This window comes from Chiloscyllium punctatum, chromosome 30 (assembly GCF_047496795.1).
Source record: "Chiloscyllium punctatum isolate Juve2018m chromosome 30, sChiPun1.3, whole genome shotgun sequence".
In the NCBI taxonomy this organism is placed as follows: Eukaryota; Metazoa; Chordata; class Chondrichthyes; order Orectolobiformes; family Hemiscylliidae; genus Chiloscyllium; species Chiloscyllium punctatum.
Window position 1 is genome coordinate 28,524,835 of NC_092768.1, and position 16,842 is coordinate 28,541,676.

A 16,842-nucleotide genomic window follows, 5' to 3' on the forward strand; every position below is an offset into this window, starting at 1 on the left:
CCTGTAGGAAGCCTGAAAGATTAGCAACATTTTTTTTTGTCAGATCCTCACTGGGAGCAACTGCAGTTTACACACGCAAGTGAGCACAAACCATCATTCAAAAAAGAGAGAGATACACAGCAGAACAAACTGCTAGAGGGAGAAGAAATTAGTCTTTCTTTTCCATCCTCCATACATCCACATACACGCGCACACATTCCCAGCACCCAATAGCTGTTGGTGTGGCGGGGGGGGGAAATATGGCTCCTAGAATACCTTTTCAAGACACATCACACCACTGCTCCCCAACCCTGCTCCCAAACCCCTACCCCTACCCCTTCCTCCCAGTGCAGCAGAGAATCTCAGCCAGTGCAGCCGGCGAGAGCGATGCGGATGGCCGAGTGCAGACCCCGTGCGTGGAGATCCGTGATGAGGATCGATGTCCGGAGCCCTGGAACTGAGGAGGAAGACGACACCGCCGGCCAGCAGTGGAGCAGGAGGAGCTCTATCCTTTTCCGTGTTGGCTTTGGGTGATGGTTCCAGGGTTAAGACCAACTGCCTTGTTGATAGTGCAGAGGGGAACAATTGCTTACTCTTTTTTTCTTGCTATTATTGGGGGAGAAGTTCAGTGCAGAGAAGACCAAGCTAAAGGCTTCGTTAACTGGTGATGAATGGCTAGGTTGAAGAGACAGCAGCATCCCCTCAGCCAACCCTTCAAACTCAGAAATCCTTTAACTGTGTTAATTGAGTTGAAGTGGGCAGTAGTCTGCAAGGAATTCAATAGAAATTTAAGGAGCAAGGAGTAATCTCAATGCTGTCACATTTTCCCAGATGTAAACCTGTATCTAGAAATACCCTCCCAATTCTCTGAAGCTTATTTGGACTATCTGCTGCAGTGTAGAGTTTTTACTTTCCCACCCTTTTTTCTGCAGAAAAGTTCAGTTTCCGGATTTTTTTTTCACTGCCTTCTGAGGTATGCAAGTCGCTTCAGCAAGATGACTTGCTCTTCTTTCAGGTTCCTGAAAGGCTCCTCGAAGCCCAGGCTGAGACACCAGGGCAGTACTGCCCCTGTCAGAGGGTGCCTTTTTTTTTCAGATGAAGTGCTAAACCAAAGCCTGCTTGCCCCCCTAGGTGGATAAAGAAGGTTCTGTGCCTTTATGGGTTAACTCCCTGGGTTAATATTTATCCCTCAACCCCACATGACTAAAATTATGTGATTTTTCACTAAGTTGTTATTTACAAATCAGCTCTCTGATTTCCTACTTTATAGCAAAGACTGCACTTTTCTTTAAAAAAACCTAATTGGCTGTAAAGTTTATTGATGGCATCCTCTGGTCCTGTAAGGGCAGTGTAGGATTACAAGACCTACTTTCTTTATAGCTGCACAGATCTTTTTTTTTAAATTTCCCCTCTGTGTCATTGCAAGTATATGTTGGGTTTGTAATGGCCAGGTGATCTTTTAATGTCAATGTTCAGCACTTTTCACAGTGCAGTACTCCTTCAGTCTCATACTGGAGTGACACTTGCGGTTTTCGTGCTCAAAATTGCCTTGAAGTGCAGCTTGAATCCGTAACCTTAGTGGCACGGTGGCTCAGTGGTTGGCACTGCTGCCTCACAGCACCAGGGTCTCAGGTTCGATTCCAGCCTCGGGCGACTGTCTGTGTGGAGTTTGCACATCCTCCCTGTGTCTGCGTGGGTTTCCTCCAGGTGCTCCGGTTTCCTCCCACAGTCTCAAAGATGTGCAGGTCAGGTGAATTGGCCATGCTAAATTGCCCGTAGTGTTAAGTGCATTCGTCAGAGGGGAATAGGACTGGGTGGGCTCCTCTTTGGAGGGTCGGTGTGGACTTGTTGGGCCGAAGGGCCTGTTTCCGCTCTGTAGGGAATCTAATCTAATCAAAATCTTGACATCAATTTGCCTACTCAGCCAGTGCTGAATAAAAATGTTCATCCTTCAAATTGTCAGTGGGCATTCAACTTGGATTGTGGGTAGAGCAGCTGTCTCTTAACCGTAACTTTACATTACCTTTACAATAGCTTGGCATTGTGGACAAACATACCAGCAGCAGCAGGGCTTAAAATTTCAACTTTACACACCATCCAATCTCCTCGTGGCAAGATGCCCTTTTGTCCAGATGTAGACCCGGCAGTAGCCAGGCAGTGGGATTGGTTTAGCCTGGTAGGTTAAACAACAGTGGTGGTAAAAACCCTCCTATGGATATGTTGTATGTTGGAAATGTAATCAAAAAATTGCTGGGATGTGCTCAGCAGATCAGACAGTCCTGGTTAAGCGAGACAAAGTTAACGTTTCAGCTTGATGGACTTTTGTCATATATGGGGAGACTTGGCAGCCAACCAACAGTCTCGTGATCGGACATAAATTTATTGTTGTCCAGATCACTTCACATCATTAAATGATCACTGAAATTTGGCAGTTATTTGGCTTACATTGGGTATCATCTTCCCAGCTTAAGTTATTGTTTTTAAAAAAGCTTTTTGTTTTTCTACTTTTCATTTCTAAAAATGGAATTAATTTGACAAATTGTTTTTCAACTCTGATCTCAAGGTATTAGATTCTCCCTTTCTCACAGCTTAAATTCACCCAAGTAAATTTAACTTTTAAAAACAAACTTATAAATATTTATCTACCCCGTTCTATCCTAAAGATTCTAGCTCCTGTTGGGCAATGTTCAACCAGATGCCAACCTGCATCATTTCAGAACTAAGGCAAGTAAAGGTGGAGATTGTCCAGATGAAACAAGGGAGCACCTCTTCTTGCAAGTTCCTCCCACACCATCCTGACTTGGACAATATCGTCAATCCTTCACTGTTTCTGGGTCAGAAACCTGGCACTGCTTTCCTGAAAGCACAGTGGATGTAACTGCATCACGTGGGCTGCCAGTTACTGAAAATGGCACTTCACCAGAATTTTAATTCCTCCATCTCGAAATAAGAATCTAGTGATGACCGTGAATCCATTGTTGATTGTAACTCATCTGGTTCGCTAAGTCCTTTTAGGGAAGGAAGTGACCATCCTTACCTGATGAGGCCTACGTGTGACTCCAGATCCACAGTAATGTAGTTGACTCTCAACTGCCCTCTGGGCAATTATGGGTGGCAATAAATGCTGGCATAGCCAACGATGCCCTCATCCCGTGAATGAATAAAGAAAAAAGACCTGCTTGTAATGGCAATTAGGGACAGCCAGTAAATGCTGGTCTGACTACCCATCTCATGTGGCAGAGCTCTTGCTCTTTATGCCCACTTCCCATGAATTCATAATTAGTTTTTAAAATGATCAAGTTAAATACGGTAACAAGCTTAAGAGGCTGAATGGCCACCTCCTATATTCAACTAGTAATGCTGCTTTAAAATGCCAAACTTGTATTGTCTGCAAAAACGTATCTGACCACTTTGCAAGCAGGGTGTAATATAAATTCTGCACCATTAACACATGGGAAAGAGATTTAGAAACTGGTCTACCTTGAACAGGTGATGGTGAAGCAGTGTCCATTCTGGTTTGGATGAGTTCCCATTCCCAGCCCTCGGGTTATGCCAACATGAGATTGTATGGTGTTTTAGTTTTGAGTTTTGGAAATATGAAGAGAGAGAGAGAGAGAGAGAGTATATAGAATGTTATTATTTTATGCATTGGATGTTTGTATGTTCTTTTTAACCATTTGACTGAGAGTTGCGTACTGGAGGGAATTGGTTTGCAGTTAAGAATGGTTTATTTAGTACTGCAAACTGATTTCTAAATTCCCAGTTTATGGTTCAGCTTAAAGTATTCCAAAGCAGGCTTAAACTCAAATGTCTTAAACTTAAATCCATATCAGCATTGCTTTGCAGATCTGTTGTGGCTGTTTGCTTTCCAATAATAGAGGCATTCAATTTACATTTGCTTGGAAAGTTAATGAAGTGGTGGGATGGGAAATAAGTAGTGACTGTTTTTGCTTGAATCCTGTCTTGTCGTTTTATGTTGATGGGAGCTGTTAATATGTGGGCTGTTGAGCACAGTTTACACAGCTAATCCTTGTTAATCCAGTCTGCAAGTGCTTTCGTCATTATGAACTTTCAGCCGGTTGGGATGTAGGCCTGCTGGTGAAGACTGAAAGGGTTTCCATATAAAGATCAAGAGCTCTCCCACGAGATACAGCAATATGCTGCTAATATGCTTCAAGCCTGAAACATGCCCCTCAATGTAAGATGTAGAAATGGTGGGTTAGGGAAGTGGCATTAGTTGTCAAACTCAACTTCCTACGGGTTCTATTCCGTAATTACTGGACCCCACCCCGTTCCTCCCCTTCCCCAGTGATTCCAATTAAGTAGCAACTTGGTTTTAAGTTTCCCATGCTTGTTTTCAGATCTTTCCCTGCCCTCATCCCTCCCTAGCTTGTAATATCCAGTCCTACAAATTAGTGGGGTTTCCATTGGCTGTGACATCTGCTGCTAGGGCCCTAAACCCTGGAATTCCCTCTGTAAACCTCATTGCTACTTTCTGCTGCCTCAAGATGCTCCTTAAGCTGTTCATCTTGAGAATGCTTTGTGAGGGTTTACTGTATCAAGTGGGCTATGTTTGTTTTGTAGTGTAGAAATTGAGTATTGTTGAGAAAAAGACCCATTTTGACAAAGCTTTTTGACATCAGCTCATCAGGATGATTGCAAGCACACCAATGATGTTTTATATTGTATGAGACAAGACTGCTGACTAGTTGGTAAGTGGGTGCTGGTAGAGGCTTGCCACTGAGTACACTAGTCAGATGATGACTGACAGTTAACTGTTAAGCTCTTTTAGAATTTAAACCAGTTACACTAGCTGCCATATTACAATTCGCTGTCAGTCATCAACTAACTAGTGTAATCTCCATGGTAGGTCCTTAATCAGTCAATCTCCATATCAACCAGTCAGCACTCTCTTCTCATACAGTTTGCTGTTTGCCTTTACGTAGGTATTCTTGCAAGTGACCCAATGCAGGCAAGGTAAAACGTTTTAGCAAAACCTTTTTTTTTCAACCATGTACAAGGTGTTGTGGAGGTTTGAAACTCTAAATAAGTTGTTGTCAACCTGTCAAATCTTCCATCTCTATATTAGATGTTAACCCAGAATTCCCCTTTTAAAAGCTCTAGTTCTCTTAAATGTATTGTAAATACTGATAGCCGATCCCGTTAATTTTCCCCTGGTAGTGTTCTTAATAAACAAAACCATTAAATGCCATCTGTTTCATATGGAATTCTGTCTATAGATTGCAACAGCTGTCATTGACTGATTCAGTTTGGGGGAAGAAGTTGCTGAAAATGTGCAACAGGCCTGGCAGAATCTGGAAGTGGGGCTGAAAGGTTTCTTCATTACTGTCAGATCTGAAATAAGATGATTGGTAGGGCCCCTGACCTTCCAATGTCACCTGAGTTAAATGAAGTTTGGTATTGGGCATGACAGGGTAAGTGGTGATGGGGCTGTAAGGAGGATGCTGGGTAGGTGGTAACGGGGCTGCCTGGAGGATGCTGGGTAGGTGGTAACGTGGCTGCCTGGAGGGTGCAGGGTAGAGTCCTGGTATGCTGACCTCTTTCATGGTCCTGCTGAGCAGACTTTTCTATTCCTGAACCTTTGGGTCAACCAGGCGTAGCTCATTTGGCTATATTGGACAGCAGGGGGCACATATCCACTTGTCAGTGGACAGGGCTGATTTTAATTCCACTTAATTTAACGGGAGGCAAACTGGCTGCTGTGCTCCTTTCAGGTCATCTAGTAGCCCAGGGCAGGAAACCTTCAAGCTGAATTGAATGCCTTTTAAAGAAACCCTTGGCTGATTGTAGTAAGCGATCTTATTTTTTTTCTTAACAGCCACAACAGATTGCTTTGCTTTTTTTCCTGGTATTAATTGCTTTCCTTTCATCGCAATCCTGGTGGGCTTGAAATTCCTCCTGTCAGTCATTTTTCAAATTACATTTCCTGCAAGAAGCATTCCACCTCGTTCAACTCTTTGGACTGGTCTATCATCTGAGAGTCTTATATTGATGTTTATGGAAATGAGGGTAGGGGAAAATACTGCAAGATTTTTTTTAAAATTCATATCAATTCCGGTGGCTCAGTGGTTAGCATCAGAGGTTGCCTCACAGTGCCAGCGACTCAGGTTCAATTCCAGCCTCAATCGACCATCTGTGAGGAGTTTGCACATTCTCTGCGTAGGTTTCCTCTGGATGCTCCAGTTTCCTCCCACAGCTCAAAGATGTGCAGGTTAGGGTGAATTGGCCATGCTAAATTGTTCCATGTTCAGGGGCCTGTAGGGTAAGTGCATTAGACAGAGGCAATGTAGAGTAATAGGGTCAGGGAATGAGTCTGGATGGGTTACTCTTCGGAGAGTCGGTATGGACTTGTTGGGCCAAACGGCTTGTTTCCGAATTTAGGGATTCTACGTATTCTGTGAATTTCCATTGATTGTACAGCACAGAAACAGTCTATTCACCCAGACTGGCCCATGCTCACATTGATGCTCCACACAAGTCTTGTCATACATTAGTTTATTTAGCCATAGCCTCATTAATTTCTTCTGCACTCTTGTCTAACTTCCATTTTAAATGCATTTGTCTGCCCATTGTTATTTAATGCCTGAGTGGTGAGTTCCCTTGGTAATGTTACAGGGCAGGATTGCGTTGGTGTCACCCCAGCTTACCATTGCCGCAACACATGCACAACACAGTATGTCGAGGGATATGGTCCAGATGCTGGCAAATGGGACTAGATCAGTTGAGGATATCTGGTTGGCGTGGGCGAGTTGGACCAGAGGGTCTGTTTCCATGCTGTCATGTCATGTGATCAGTGCAGCCTTGTATGTTCAAAGCTGCTCCTGAATGTCTGCTCATTCTTCATTATTAAGACAGGCGGCTTTCGAGACATTGGTTCTTGAAGACTAGTTAAGTGGGCTCATTCCCCTTTGCTTCCTTCCTCCTAAAACCCCGTCATGTAATTCCCAATGAGCTTTCCAAAACAAAACAACTAACACCTTGGTGCCTTTGGGAGCCCTTTACTCCCTTGTTTCTGCTCCCTATTTTCTCTGCCATTTGTCTATAAACATTTTTGACACTCCAGTGTTTCTTGAATTCCAAGATACGACTAATGCACTTTGAGGATAGATGAATGTGTAAGAAGAGGCTTGGGTTGATTGGCCTGTGTTTGTGCTGGAACTTGTAAGCAAAGATGTTCAACCTGCCAGACCTCTCGAAGAGCATGTGACTATTACCCAGCCCACAGGCGTTTCATTTAGCTCCCTGTTTAAGTCCCTGTCTAAATCGTGACTTTTAAACTATTGTTTGCTGAGTTCTATAATCTCCTTAACAGTTTAAGCAGTTTGCAGACATTGGACTGGATTCCAGACTGAAACCAGTTAAAGGTGCCACCCCTGTCCAGCTTGTGGTAGCCTTGGGCATTTCGTGGAATCATAAGGAGTTACAACGCAGGGGGAGGCCTTTCAGCTCATCGAGCCTATGCCAGGGCTTTGTAAAAACCAAAAATCTAATTAGTACCACTCCCCTGCTTTTTCCATAGATGATCTGCCTTTTCTTTTTGGTCCTTTTCTGAGTGCATATGTATACATAAATATTTACATGGTTTTCTTTTGAAAAGTTCTGATTGAATCTGCTTCCACTGCCTCTTCAGGCAGTACATTCCAGGTGCAGAAACAAATTTCTCCTTGTTTTGCCTGTGGTACTTTTGTCCAGGGCATTAAATCAGTGTTTTCGAGTCCTGCTAGTTCTTATCTAATGTCCCTTTCAGTGCATTTGTTTGACACTGGTTATTATTTGGCCATTATGGTGGTAAATGCACTCATAAAGTTGCTCCCACATTATCAGCTTATGTTTAGTAATGAAGAGTTTTGGAGACTGTCATGAAGTAGTCTCCAAGCTGTTAATTAGTGTTTCATTGTCCAACCCACCCACCATCACCACCACCGCCACCCGGTCGACCCATCGAATAATAAGCTATTTGGCCCATTGAATCAGCAGCGCCATGTCATGAGATCATGGCAGACCTGATGATCCTGAACTCCAATTTCCTGTGATTTCTCCATCAGTCTTTATTCCCTTACAGATGAAAAATCTATCTCCCTAGAATATACTTAACAACCCAGCTTTGACTACCCTCTGCAGTAAAGGAATCCAATGATTCCTGACCGTCTCAGAAATGAAGTTCACCCTCTTCTCTGTCTGAAATGGGCACCCTCACACCTCTGAGATTTCCCCTTTCTGGATTCTTCCCAAATGTGGAAGTAACATGTCCACATCTAATGTGTGTAACTCCCTAAGAATCTTGTATGTTTCAATAAGGTCACCTCTGATTCTTCTAAACTCTAATCGGTATAGGTCCAACCTACTGATCCTCTCCTAATAGAACAATCCCTCCATAAGCATGGTCAACCCAGTGAACCTTCTCTGTACAGCTTCAGTTGCCAGTATATGTTTCCTTGAATAAGGAGGTCAATACTGTTGCATGTTATTTTGTAATCCCTTCTATTTGAAATAAAGGCCAGTGTTCCACTCACTTCCCTATTACCCACTAAACTGGATGTTTCTTTTTGAGATTTAAAGGGCTCCCAAATCACTCTTTGCTGCAGTCTTTCCATATTTAATTAATAATCACCCCTTCAATTCTTCCTGCCAAAGTGCATAACTGCATACTTTCCCACGTTATATTCCTTCGCCCAACCTGTGTATGTGTCCCTGCAGGCATTTTGTCATTCTCACCTAATTTTGATGATTGTTTCCCCTTAACCCTGTCTCCTCTGGAAAGAACAGCTCCCGTTTTTCCCAGTCAGTGTCTCCCTCACCTCACCCCGGCTCCATTCTAGTAAGTCTCTTACACACCCTTTTGCAAAGTCTCAGCGTCCTTCTTGAAGTGTGGAATCAGGGCTTAACCACACTGCTCCAGGTGAAGTCAAATCAGATTCCATAACGTTTCAGTGGAACTTCCTTGCTTTTGTACTCTGACTCTCGACATAAAATCAAGGATCCTGTCTGATTTGCTTTTTGAAAGACATTTTCAAGCCCAAAAATTTGTGGATACACCTGACCACCCAAAGAATGGTATCCACAAATGGAAAAATGTATTCCGACTGGGCTTGACTAGTAATTTATAATGGCTTAGTAGAATCCACTGGTTTTTGTGTTTTCTTTTAAAGTTAAACCTCTTAATAACTGAAGTATTGGTTGTGTTTCTAAACCTGCTAGATTTCTCCACTCTCCCCTGTCTCTCATGCTGGGGAAGTTGGAGAATTGATTTGCAGCAGAGTATGTCCTGTCATCGACTGCTGATTGCAGGAGACCTGCTTTGGCATTTTCTTTTTGCTGTCCTTCTGATGTTGAGGGTTCTGATAAGTTGTTGTACCCCAGAGGGTTGGTACCTTGCTCATGTGACCGGTTGAGATGTGTAAATTGTCTGACCTGGCACAGCAACTGGCCACGATTTTACTTTTGTTGGCAGAGCTCCAAGAACAACAGATGCCCTAAGCAGATAGAGGCAGAAATCAAACCTGTTCTATTTTCCCTTTTCTTTTGCCAGCTGTAAAAGCCATGATATTTTTGAGACTCTTGTTAAGTTGAACAAATCACAGAATGTTCATACCTGGGAACAACAAGGCAATTAATATTTTATTGGCAGTGTGTTGGAGTACAGGAGTCAGGAAGTCTTGGTGCTGTTATACAGGGTTTTGGTGAGGTTCAAGTACTGCTTACAGTTTGATTCTGCCTCGCAAGGAAGGAGTTGACCTTTCAGGGGGTTCTCATGTGAAAGGAGATGAATGAAATGGCTCAATACTCTCTTTAGAAGAATGAGTGATCTCATTGAAATGTCTAAAATTCTCAGTGGAGTTTAAGATGCAATGGAGACTGTGTTTTCCCCAATTTGGATAAATTGGCAGGGGTGGGAGCAGGCATAATCTCAGATTAAGGGATCAACCACTCCATACTGTGAAGGGACATTTCTTCCCTCGGCGTTGTGAATTTTTGACATTCTCTACAGTGGGTGCCCCATTACTATGTATATTTAAGACAGAAAGGGTAGAGTTTTGGGCAGTAAGGGAATTGGTGGCTGTGGTGACAGGGCAGCAAGCTGAGGTAAAAGACACACGTTTGGGTGGTGGAGGAGGCACTCCGGGGAGGGAGGTACTGAATAACATGTACCTCGCTCTCGCGTTTTAACTTTTGGGAGTTAATTGTAGCAAAGTCCTCCCACAATCTACCAGTCCTGAAACTAGGCAACTTGACACGTGCCAGGAACAGAGATCCTTTCTCTGCATCATCTGGCCGCACAATCGATGAAGAAATTACGTATCCGTTTAAAATGGCAACAATCCACACCTGATTTGGCTGGGTCTTCCAGAATATTTGGAGAGCAGGAGGTCATTCATCCCCCTTGAACCTGTGGCTCCGTTAAATTTGGTTACAGCTAATCTGAATCTTACTTGGTCCATCCACCTTGGGTTCGTCACTCCTTAACTATCCTACCATTGCTCTTAACTGTCAGTTCCAGCTAAGTTAGCCTCTTCATTCTGTGATCCCAGTCGTTAATTTCTAATTGCTGTTAAGATACAGAGAAATGAGGAACACAAGGAATTTATATTCTTTTAACTTCCCAACCAGAGGGAATCGCTTGTAGACTGACTCATTTTAAGCCCTTGTTTAGAGCATATTTTAATTTGTTGTGTGGCACACAAAGCAGTGTTTTGTTGCTTTGTAGGAAACTTAGCTGAGGGGTAGTGAGGATTTCAGAATGGTGTGACCTTGTTCTTGAATTTTAAAATACGGATGTACGTTTCTCAAAGAGTCAGTGACCTTCCCCTTGGCACCTTTTCATTTGACATCAATACAAGACTCTATCTGTCCTTGCTTCTGCTTTCAGGACGATTGGAAAGGGACAGGTAGGGGTTTGGAACTGCCTTGTGCGGTCAGGCTGGGCCCCAGGTTGTCGAGCGGGAATGTCTCAGATCGGGAAAGCTTGTGGGGGAGGGGTGTGCCAAGAGGGGGGCGAGGATTTAACAGCGGGGTAATTTGCTTCACAGCCGATGGAGATCTTTGTGGACGACGAAACCAAGCTGACTCTGCACGGGCTGCAGCAGTACTACGTGAAGCTGAAAGACAACGAGAAGAACCGCAAGCTTTTCGACCTGCTCGATGTTCTGGAGTTTAATCAGGTACCCACGGTTCCCCATAAAGCCGAGGGTGGGGGTGGTGGAGGCAGCGGCACTGCTAACACTTGTGTGCGTTTGTAACAACATTTCAATGGAGTGAAAAGGCAGGTTATGACCTTTTTGCACGTACTGCCTTTAAGAAGGAGCTGCTGTTGACGTCTTTTCTAAATAGGTTGGTTAGCGGTTTGGTAAATTAATTGACTTCGCCGTTTTGCATTTCAGGGGAGGGCTAGTGTTAGGTTTAGTTGTTTAAGAAGACAAAAATACCCCGGTGAGTGGAATTTCCGTGGAGTTACATGGAATGTTGGTTTCTGTCTCACACCCGTTGGTATTGCTTATTGACTTCAATGCCAGGTGAAGTTGCAGCAACAAATTAAGCAAGTGTTACACCCTGCTTCTGTCAGTTGTGTGTGTGTTAGGAAGAAAGACCTACAATTATATCGTGACTTTGCAATTAAATGATGTCCTAAAATGTTCTACAGCAAAGAATTAGCTTTAAAGTTCAATTTCTGTTGTACTGTCGCAGTCATTTTGGATGCAGCAAGCTCACATGAGGTGCAATGTGATAACAATCAGAAGAACTTTAAGCAGAGTTTGCTGAGGGATCAATATTGGCCAGGCCAACATAGGTAACTCAGGATCCTGTCTTTTACAACCACCTGCTTGGATGGGTTTCAGATTGGCATTCATCTAAAAGTTGGTACATCTCCAACCATGCAGCACTCCGTGTCAATACTGCACTGGATCACCAGCCTAGATTTTTGGGCTTGAGTTTCGAGAGTGGAACTTGTACCAGCAGTGGTGGTAAGGTTAAGATTGAAGAAGAAAAATTTTCTGCTGGCACTGCCTGTCTAGACTCTGATGTGTAGAATGTCCACTTCTGCTGAAATGGCACAGAGCTGCCACTGTTTGTGAAACGACAGCCCAGCCAAGGGAGAGGAATGTCATGTATCCATTAATTAAAATAGATTAAATATTACCAAAAGAGTAGAAAACTAAAATTATACCAACCGAAGTTGATCCATATGGGTCATCTTTACTTTTATAATAATCAGTTTTGACTGGATTTTGGTGGCAAGGCTGGCACGAAAAGCTGTAAGCTGCCCTTGGCAACAGGACATTTTTGAGCCATAATGACAGTATTCCCTCATTAAGGGAGCATGGACGCAGATATAAAAATGATATTCAAAAGATGGACATAGTCCCACTGAGATTGCTGCTTTATCCAATTCTGCCATCTGGCACTGCCCTAATTTTTGCCAGTCTACAATTGGCAGCCACGTTTTCAGCTGCCTGGGCCCCACGTTAGGTAATTCCTGCCATGCCCCAACCCCTCTGCCTCTGCTCTTGTCTTTTAATGCTGTGAGACAGTGAGAACTGCAGATGCTGGAGATCAGAGTCGAAAAGTATGGCGCTGGAAAAGCACAGCAGGTCAGGCAGCATCCGAGGAGCAGGAGTATTGATGTTGCTTAAGGGCTTATGTCCGAAACGCCAATTCCTGCTCCTCGGATGCTGCCTGACCTGCTGTGCCTTTTCAGCGCCACACTTTTTTTTTCAACTTTTAACACTGAGATTGTTATCAGTCATCTGCCCTGACAGCGTGATAGTTTTAACGTTAAATACCACATGGCCCTCACTCCCTATAGCATGCTTCACTGCAAAAAGGTGCCATGTAACTGCAAGTTTTTATTGAGGTATGTTGGGGAACATCTGAGATTCTCGGTCACCATCCACTTGCACTTCAGACTTGAGCCAAAGCAGTACAATTCTAGATTATGATTGCACAAACTTTGGCTGTTTCTCAGGTGAGCACTTTGGAGATGAACTCCTGTTATACATACCTTTATTTTGTACAAGATAGTGAGAGCCTGCTATGCAGTTTACGTCACCTTTTTGCGGAAAGCTGCAATAAATTGCACTTTGTTTTTATTTTTGAAAAGCAGTGTGAGAACTGAAATTAAATTATTTAGTTTTTCTTTTATGACCAGGTGCGATAATTGATTTTGCCAACTTAACGCATCAAATTCTCTTTCTCTGTAGGTGGTTATTTTTGTGAAGTCGGTTCAGAGGTGCATTGCCTTGGCACAGCTCCTGGTTGAGCAGAACTTCCCCGCCATAGCCATTCACCGGGGCATGCCCCAGGAGGAGAGGTTTGTGCAGCACTCTTGTCTTTTTAGATGGTCATAGGAGAGTGGTCTTTAGCCCAGTGCTCAGTCCAGAAGGGAACTGAAGGTTTACCTTTTAGACCCACTTGAAAGAACATATGCTGACTCTTTGAAAAACTCTTGATCCAAACCCTTGCTCTTTCCCCCTTACCTTGCCTAAATATTCCATCCTCAAGTCTATAGCCAGTTTACTTTTGCAAGTTTCTAGTGAATCTGCTTCCACCACCCCCTCAGGTAGTTCATTTCCCTATTCAAACACACTAAGTAAATGTTTCTCCATCCCATCCAGTTTATATCAGTCATTGGCTGCAGGTTACCACCCATCCTACCTGTGGCAGCAAATTCCCAACGCAGTTTTTCTCAGAAATGTCAGTTTTGAGTAGCTGTTGTAGGATGTGGTCTTATCCTTTTCCACTTTCCGATAACTAACCTTGGTTTATGTTCTCAAGCGCGCAGAGATGCGGCAAGGGTGAGAGAAAGGCCTTGTGACCTCAGGACCTTTTCAGGGATTCTTCCAGGACTAAAGGGAGGGTTTCACCACCAGTGGTACCATTTCTCTGTCCTTCTCGCTCGCTCTCTCGCCCGCGCTCGCCTAATTCCACCTTTGGCCGACTGTGTGAAGTTTGCACATTCTCTGATTCTGCATGGGTTTCCTTCCGGTGTTCCAGTTTCTCCCCACACTGCCAACAAATGCAGGTTAGCTGGATTGGCCATGCCATTATAATGCCAGCTGCTTTTCATACAGATATCAATCTTCCACTGTCCAGTGGGATTCAAATCTACCTCTCAACTGCTAGGCTGAGTAGTTTCTTTTCCTGGGCTGCAAGTGAATGGAGATGGTTGTGTCGTGGTATTGTCACTGGACTAATAATCCAGAGAACTCAGGCCATGGGTTTGTGGGATTTAAATTTCCCATAATGTCCAGGGATGTGTAGGTCAGATAGATTAGTCATGGGATGAGCAGTGTTACAGGAATAGGGTAGAGGGCTGAGTCTGGGTGGGATGTTTTTCAGAGAGTCTGTGTGGACTTGTTGGGTCGAATGGTCTATTTCTACACTGAAGGGATTCTATGATTCTGTGAAATTTGGGTCACTCACATTGCAATGAGCATTCACATGCTGCCATCCATCTCCAGTCCTACAACACACTCCTCTGACAAGTTTTGCTCATCTTAATGGAATGTTTCTCCCTACGCCTCACTTTACCGGTGCAGGTGTAACTGCTGGGTGTCAGTGAGCTCTTCAACTATTGAGAACTTCCCATCGACCCCCATGGTGCATTGTTAATGTACTAATGACCACAGGTAGGGGAGCCCCTGGTTGAGTTTTGTTGCCTTGCTCTAACAGAGACTCTGAAGCCTTACTTCCTTACAACTAACTTCAGGACCATTGTACTTTTTCCCCTGCCCCAGGGCCTGTGTGCTTTCTCCTCTTCTGCCACCAACCTCCACCCGCCCCAGCCCACACATTCATCCGCACATGCTGAGGACTCAATTAAAAGGTTGCAGCGAATTTGTTAAATTTTTTTTTTCTTCTTTCTTTTAGATTATCTCGATACCAGCAGTTCAAGGATTTCCAGCGACGGATACTGGTTGCCACCAACTTGTTTGGCCGTGGGATGGACATCGAGCGAGTCAACATTGTATTTAATTATGATATGCCAGAGGATTCTGACACCTACTTACACAGGGTATAGTGCCCTTTGATGCATTACTGAAGCAAAAGTGGTCTCTTCATTGTGGTGAACAATGAGTGCTCAACATGATAAGAGTTTGGTGACTTAACATCTTTCAATTTCAGGTACTCCTGCCTGGAGATTTAGGATCTATTTTAGTCTCCTGATTTTTAGTACCTGCACCATTTTTGGTTGGGTCCTAAGCACTGGTATTTCCTTCTTGCACCCTTCTTTCTCTCTCTTTAAGATGTTCCTTATGCCCTATATCTTTGACAAAGCTTCATTGAACTAATGCCAAATTAAATCTTATGTAAGGCTTCAGCGAATTTGCTATCTTAAAGAAGTTCTGCAAGCTGCCATGATACTGATGCCAGCTGCTTTCCGTACAGATATCAGTCTTTCACTGCCCAGACTTGGGATTCAAAGCCACCTCCTGACTGCTGGGCTGAGTAGTTTCTCCTCCTGGCTGCAAGTGAATGGAAATGGTGGTGTCGTGGTATTGTCACTAGACCAATAATCCAGAGGGTTTAGGCTGTGGGCTTGTGTGATTTAAATTCTTAAGATCTGCAACTGAATGTGAAAATCAACAAATAATGGAGCATAAGCTGAAGGGTGACCTTATTGAGGTTTATAAAATCAGGAGGGGCATGGATAGGGTGAATAGACAAGGTTGTTTCCCCAGGGTAGATCTGTCCAAAACTAGAGGGCGTAGGTTTAAGGTGAGAGAGGAAAGCTTTAAAAGGGTCTGAAGGGGTAACTTCCTCAAATAGAAGGTTATGCATGTATAGAATGAGCTGCCAGTGGCGGTGGTGGAGGCTGGGACAATTGCAATATTTAACATGGATGTGTATATGAATAGGAAGGGTTTAGAGAGACATGGGCCAAATGTTGATAAATGGAGCTAGATGAATTTAGGAAATCTGGTTTGACCGAAGGTTCTGTTTCCATGCTGTACAGTTGAATGACTAAATCAAAACACATTTATTTCACCGTCCTTCAGTGAAGATAATCCTTCTGTTCTTGCCCAGTTTATATGTGACACCTCCCCTCTGAAATAACCTTGCAAGGTACTTTGTTCAGGGGAAGTTAGGGATGGGCAGCAACTGCTGGCCTTGCCAGTGCTGTCCACACTCTGCGAAAGAGTAAAAAGACTTCAGGGGGAGATCCAGTGTGGAATGATCATGGAGCAATCTCAGCTCAGTTTGCAGTGGTGCCAAACTCAACCCTGTTCCAATGCTGTTTGCCACTATCACTCCAAAAAGACACAGGTAGTTAATTATATAGTGTAGGGGTGTGCTATGGTCTTTCGAGATTTCGAGTTGACTCCAGGGTGGCATTCCTGGAGATCATAGATGGGAAGGGCCTCATCTGTGAAAGGCTTGGTATCTGAACAGGATGATTTCCTTGGGGTTACTGTCGCCGGGGACTGTGATATTTTGTCCTCTACAAAGCAGTGACCTAAATGCTAAGTGCAGTCCTAACAGTAAAAGATGTGGCAGGTTTCTCATTGCTGGTAAATGCCCCACTGGGGATTCTCTCTGGTTGAACTCTAGCAGTGTCCTCTGCATATTGATAAACTGCAGCTCTGACGAAGTAGCACTGAGATCACCTGGATGAATAGCTCAACAGGCTGTGTTGGGTGGAGCGAATTTGCACTCACTCCCAATTGTATAAAACTGAGAGTTTTTGCAAAGTTTCAGCCAATTAAGCTTGCCAGGATGTCACCAACATAACGAGTGATGCCTTGGCTCAGTGGTTAGCACTGATACCTCACAGCACCAGAGACCTGGGCAAGATTCCAGCCTCTGGCAACTGTCTGTGTGGAGTTTGCATGTTCACCCCATGTC

At 43.8% G+C, this 16,842-nt stretch overlaps 1 protein-coding gene across 2 annotated transcripts in view; it reads left to right on the top strand.

The window, feature by feature from the left end:
• The window catches only part of ddx39b (DEAD (Asp-Glu-Ala-Asp) box polypeptide 39B), a 34,673-nt gene that overhangs the window by 14,199 nt on the left and 3,632 nt on the right, over positions 1–16,842 (top strand). For both annotated transcript variants that reach the window (XM_072550144.1, XM_072550145.1), the window contains exons 7-9: positions 11,028–11,159; positions 13,197–13,306; positions 14,866–15,010. In XM_072550144.1, coding sequence (XP_072406245.1) covers positions 11,028–11,159; positions 13,197–13,306; positions 14,866–15,010 — 387 coding nt within the window. The remainder of the gene's footprint in view (positions 1–11,027; positions 11,160–13,196; positions 13,307–14,865; positions 15,011–16,842) is intronic.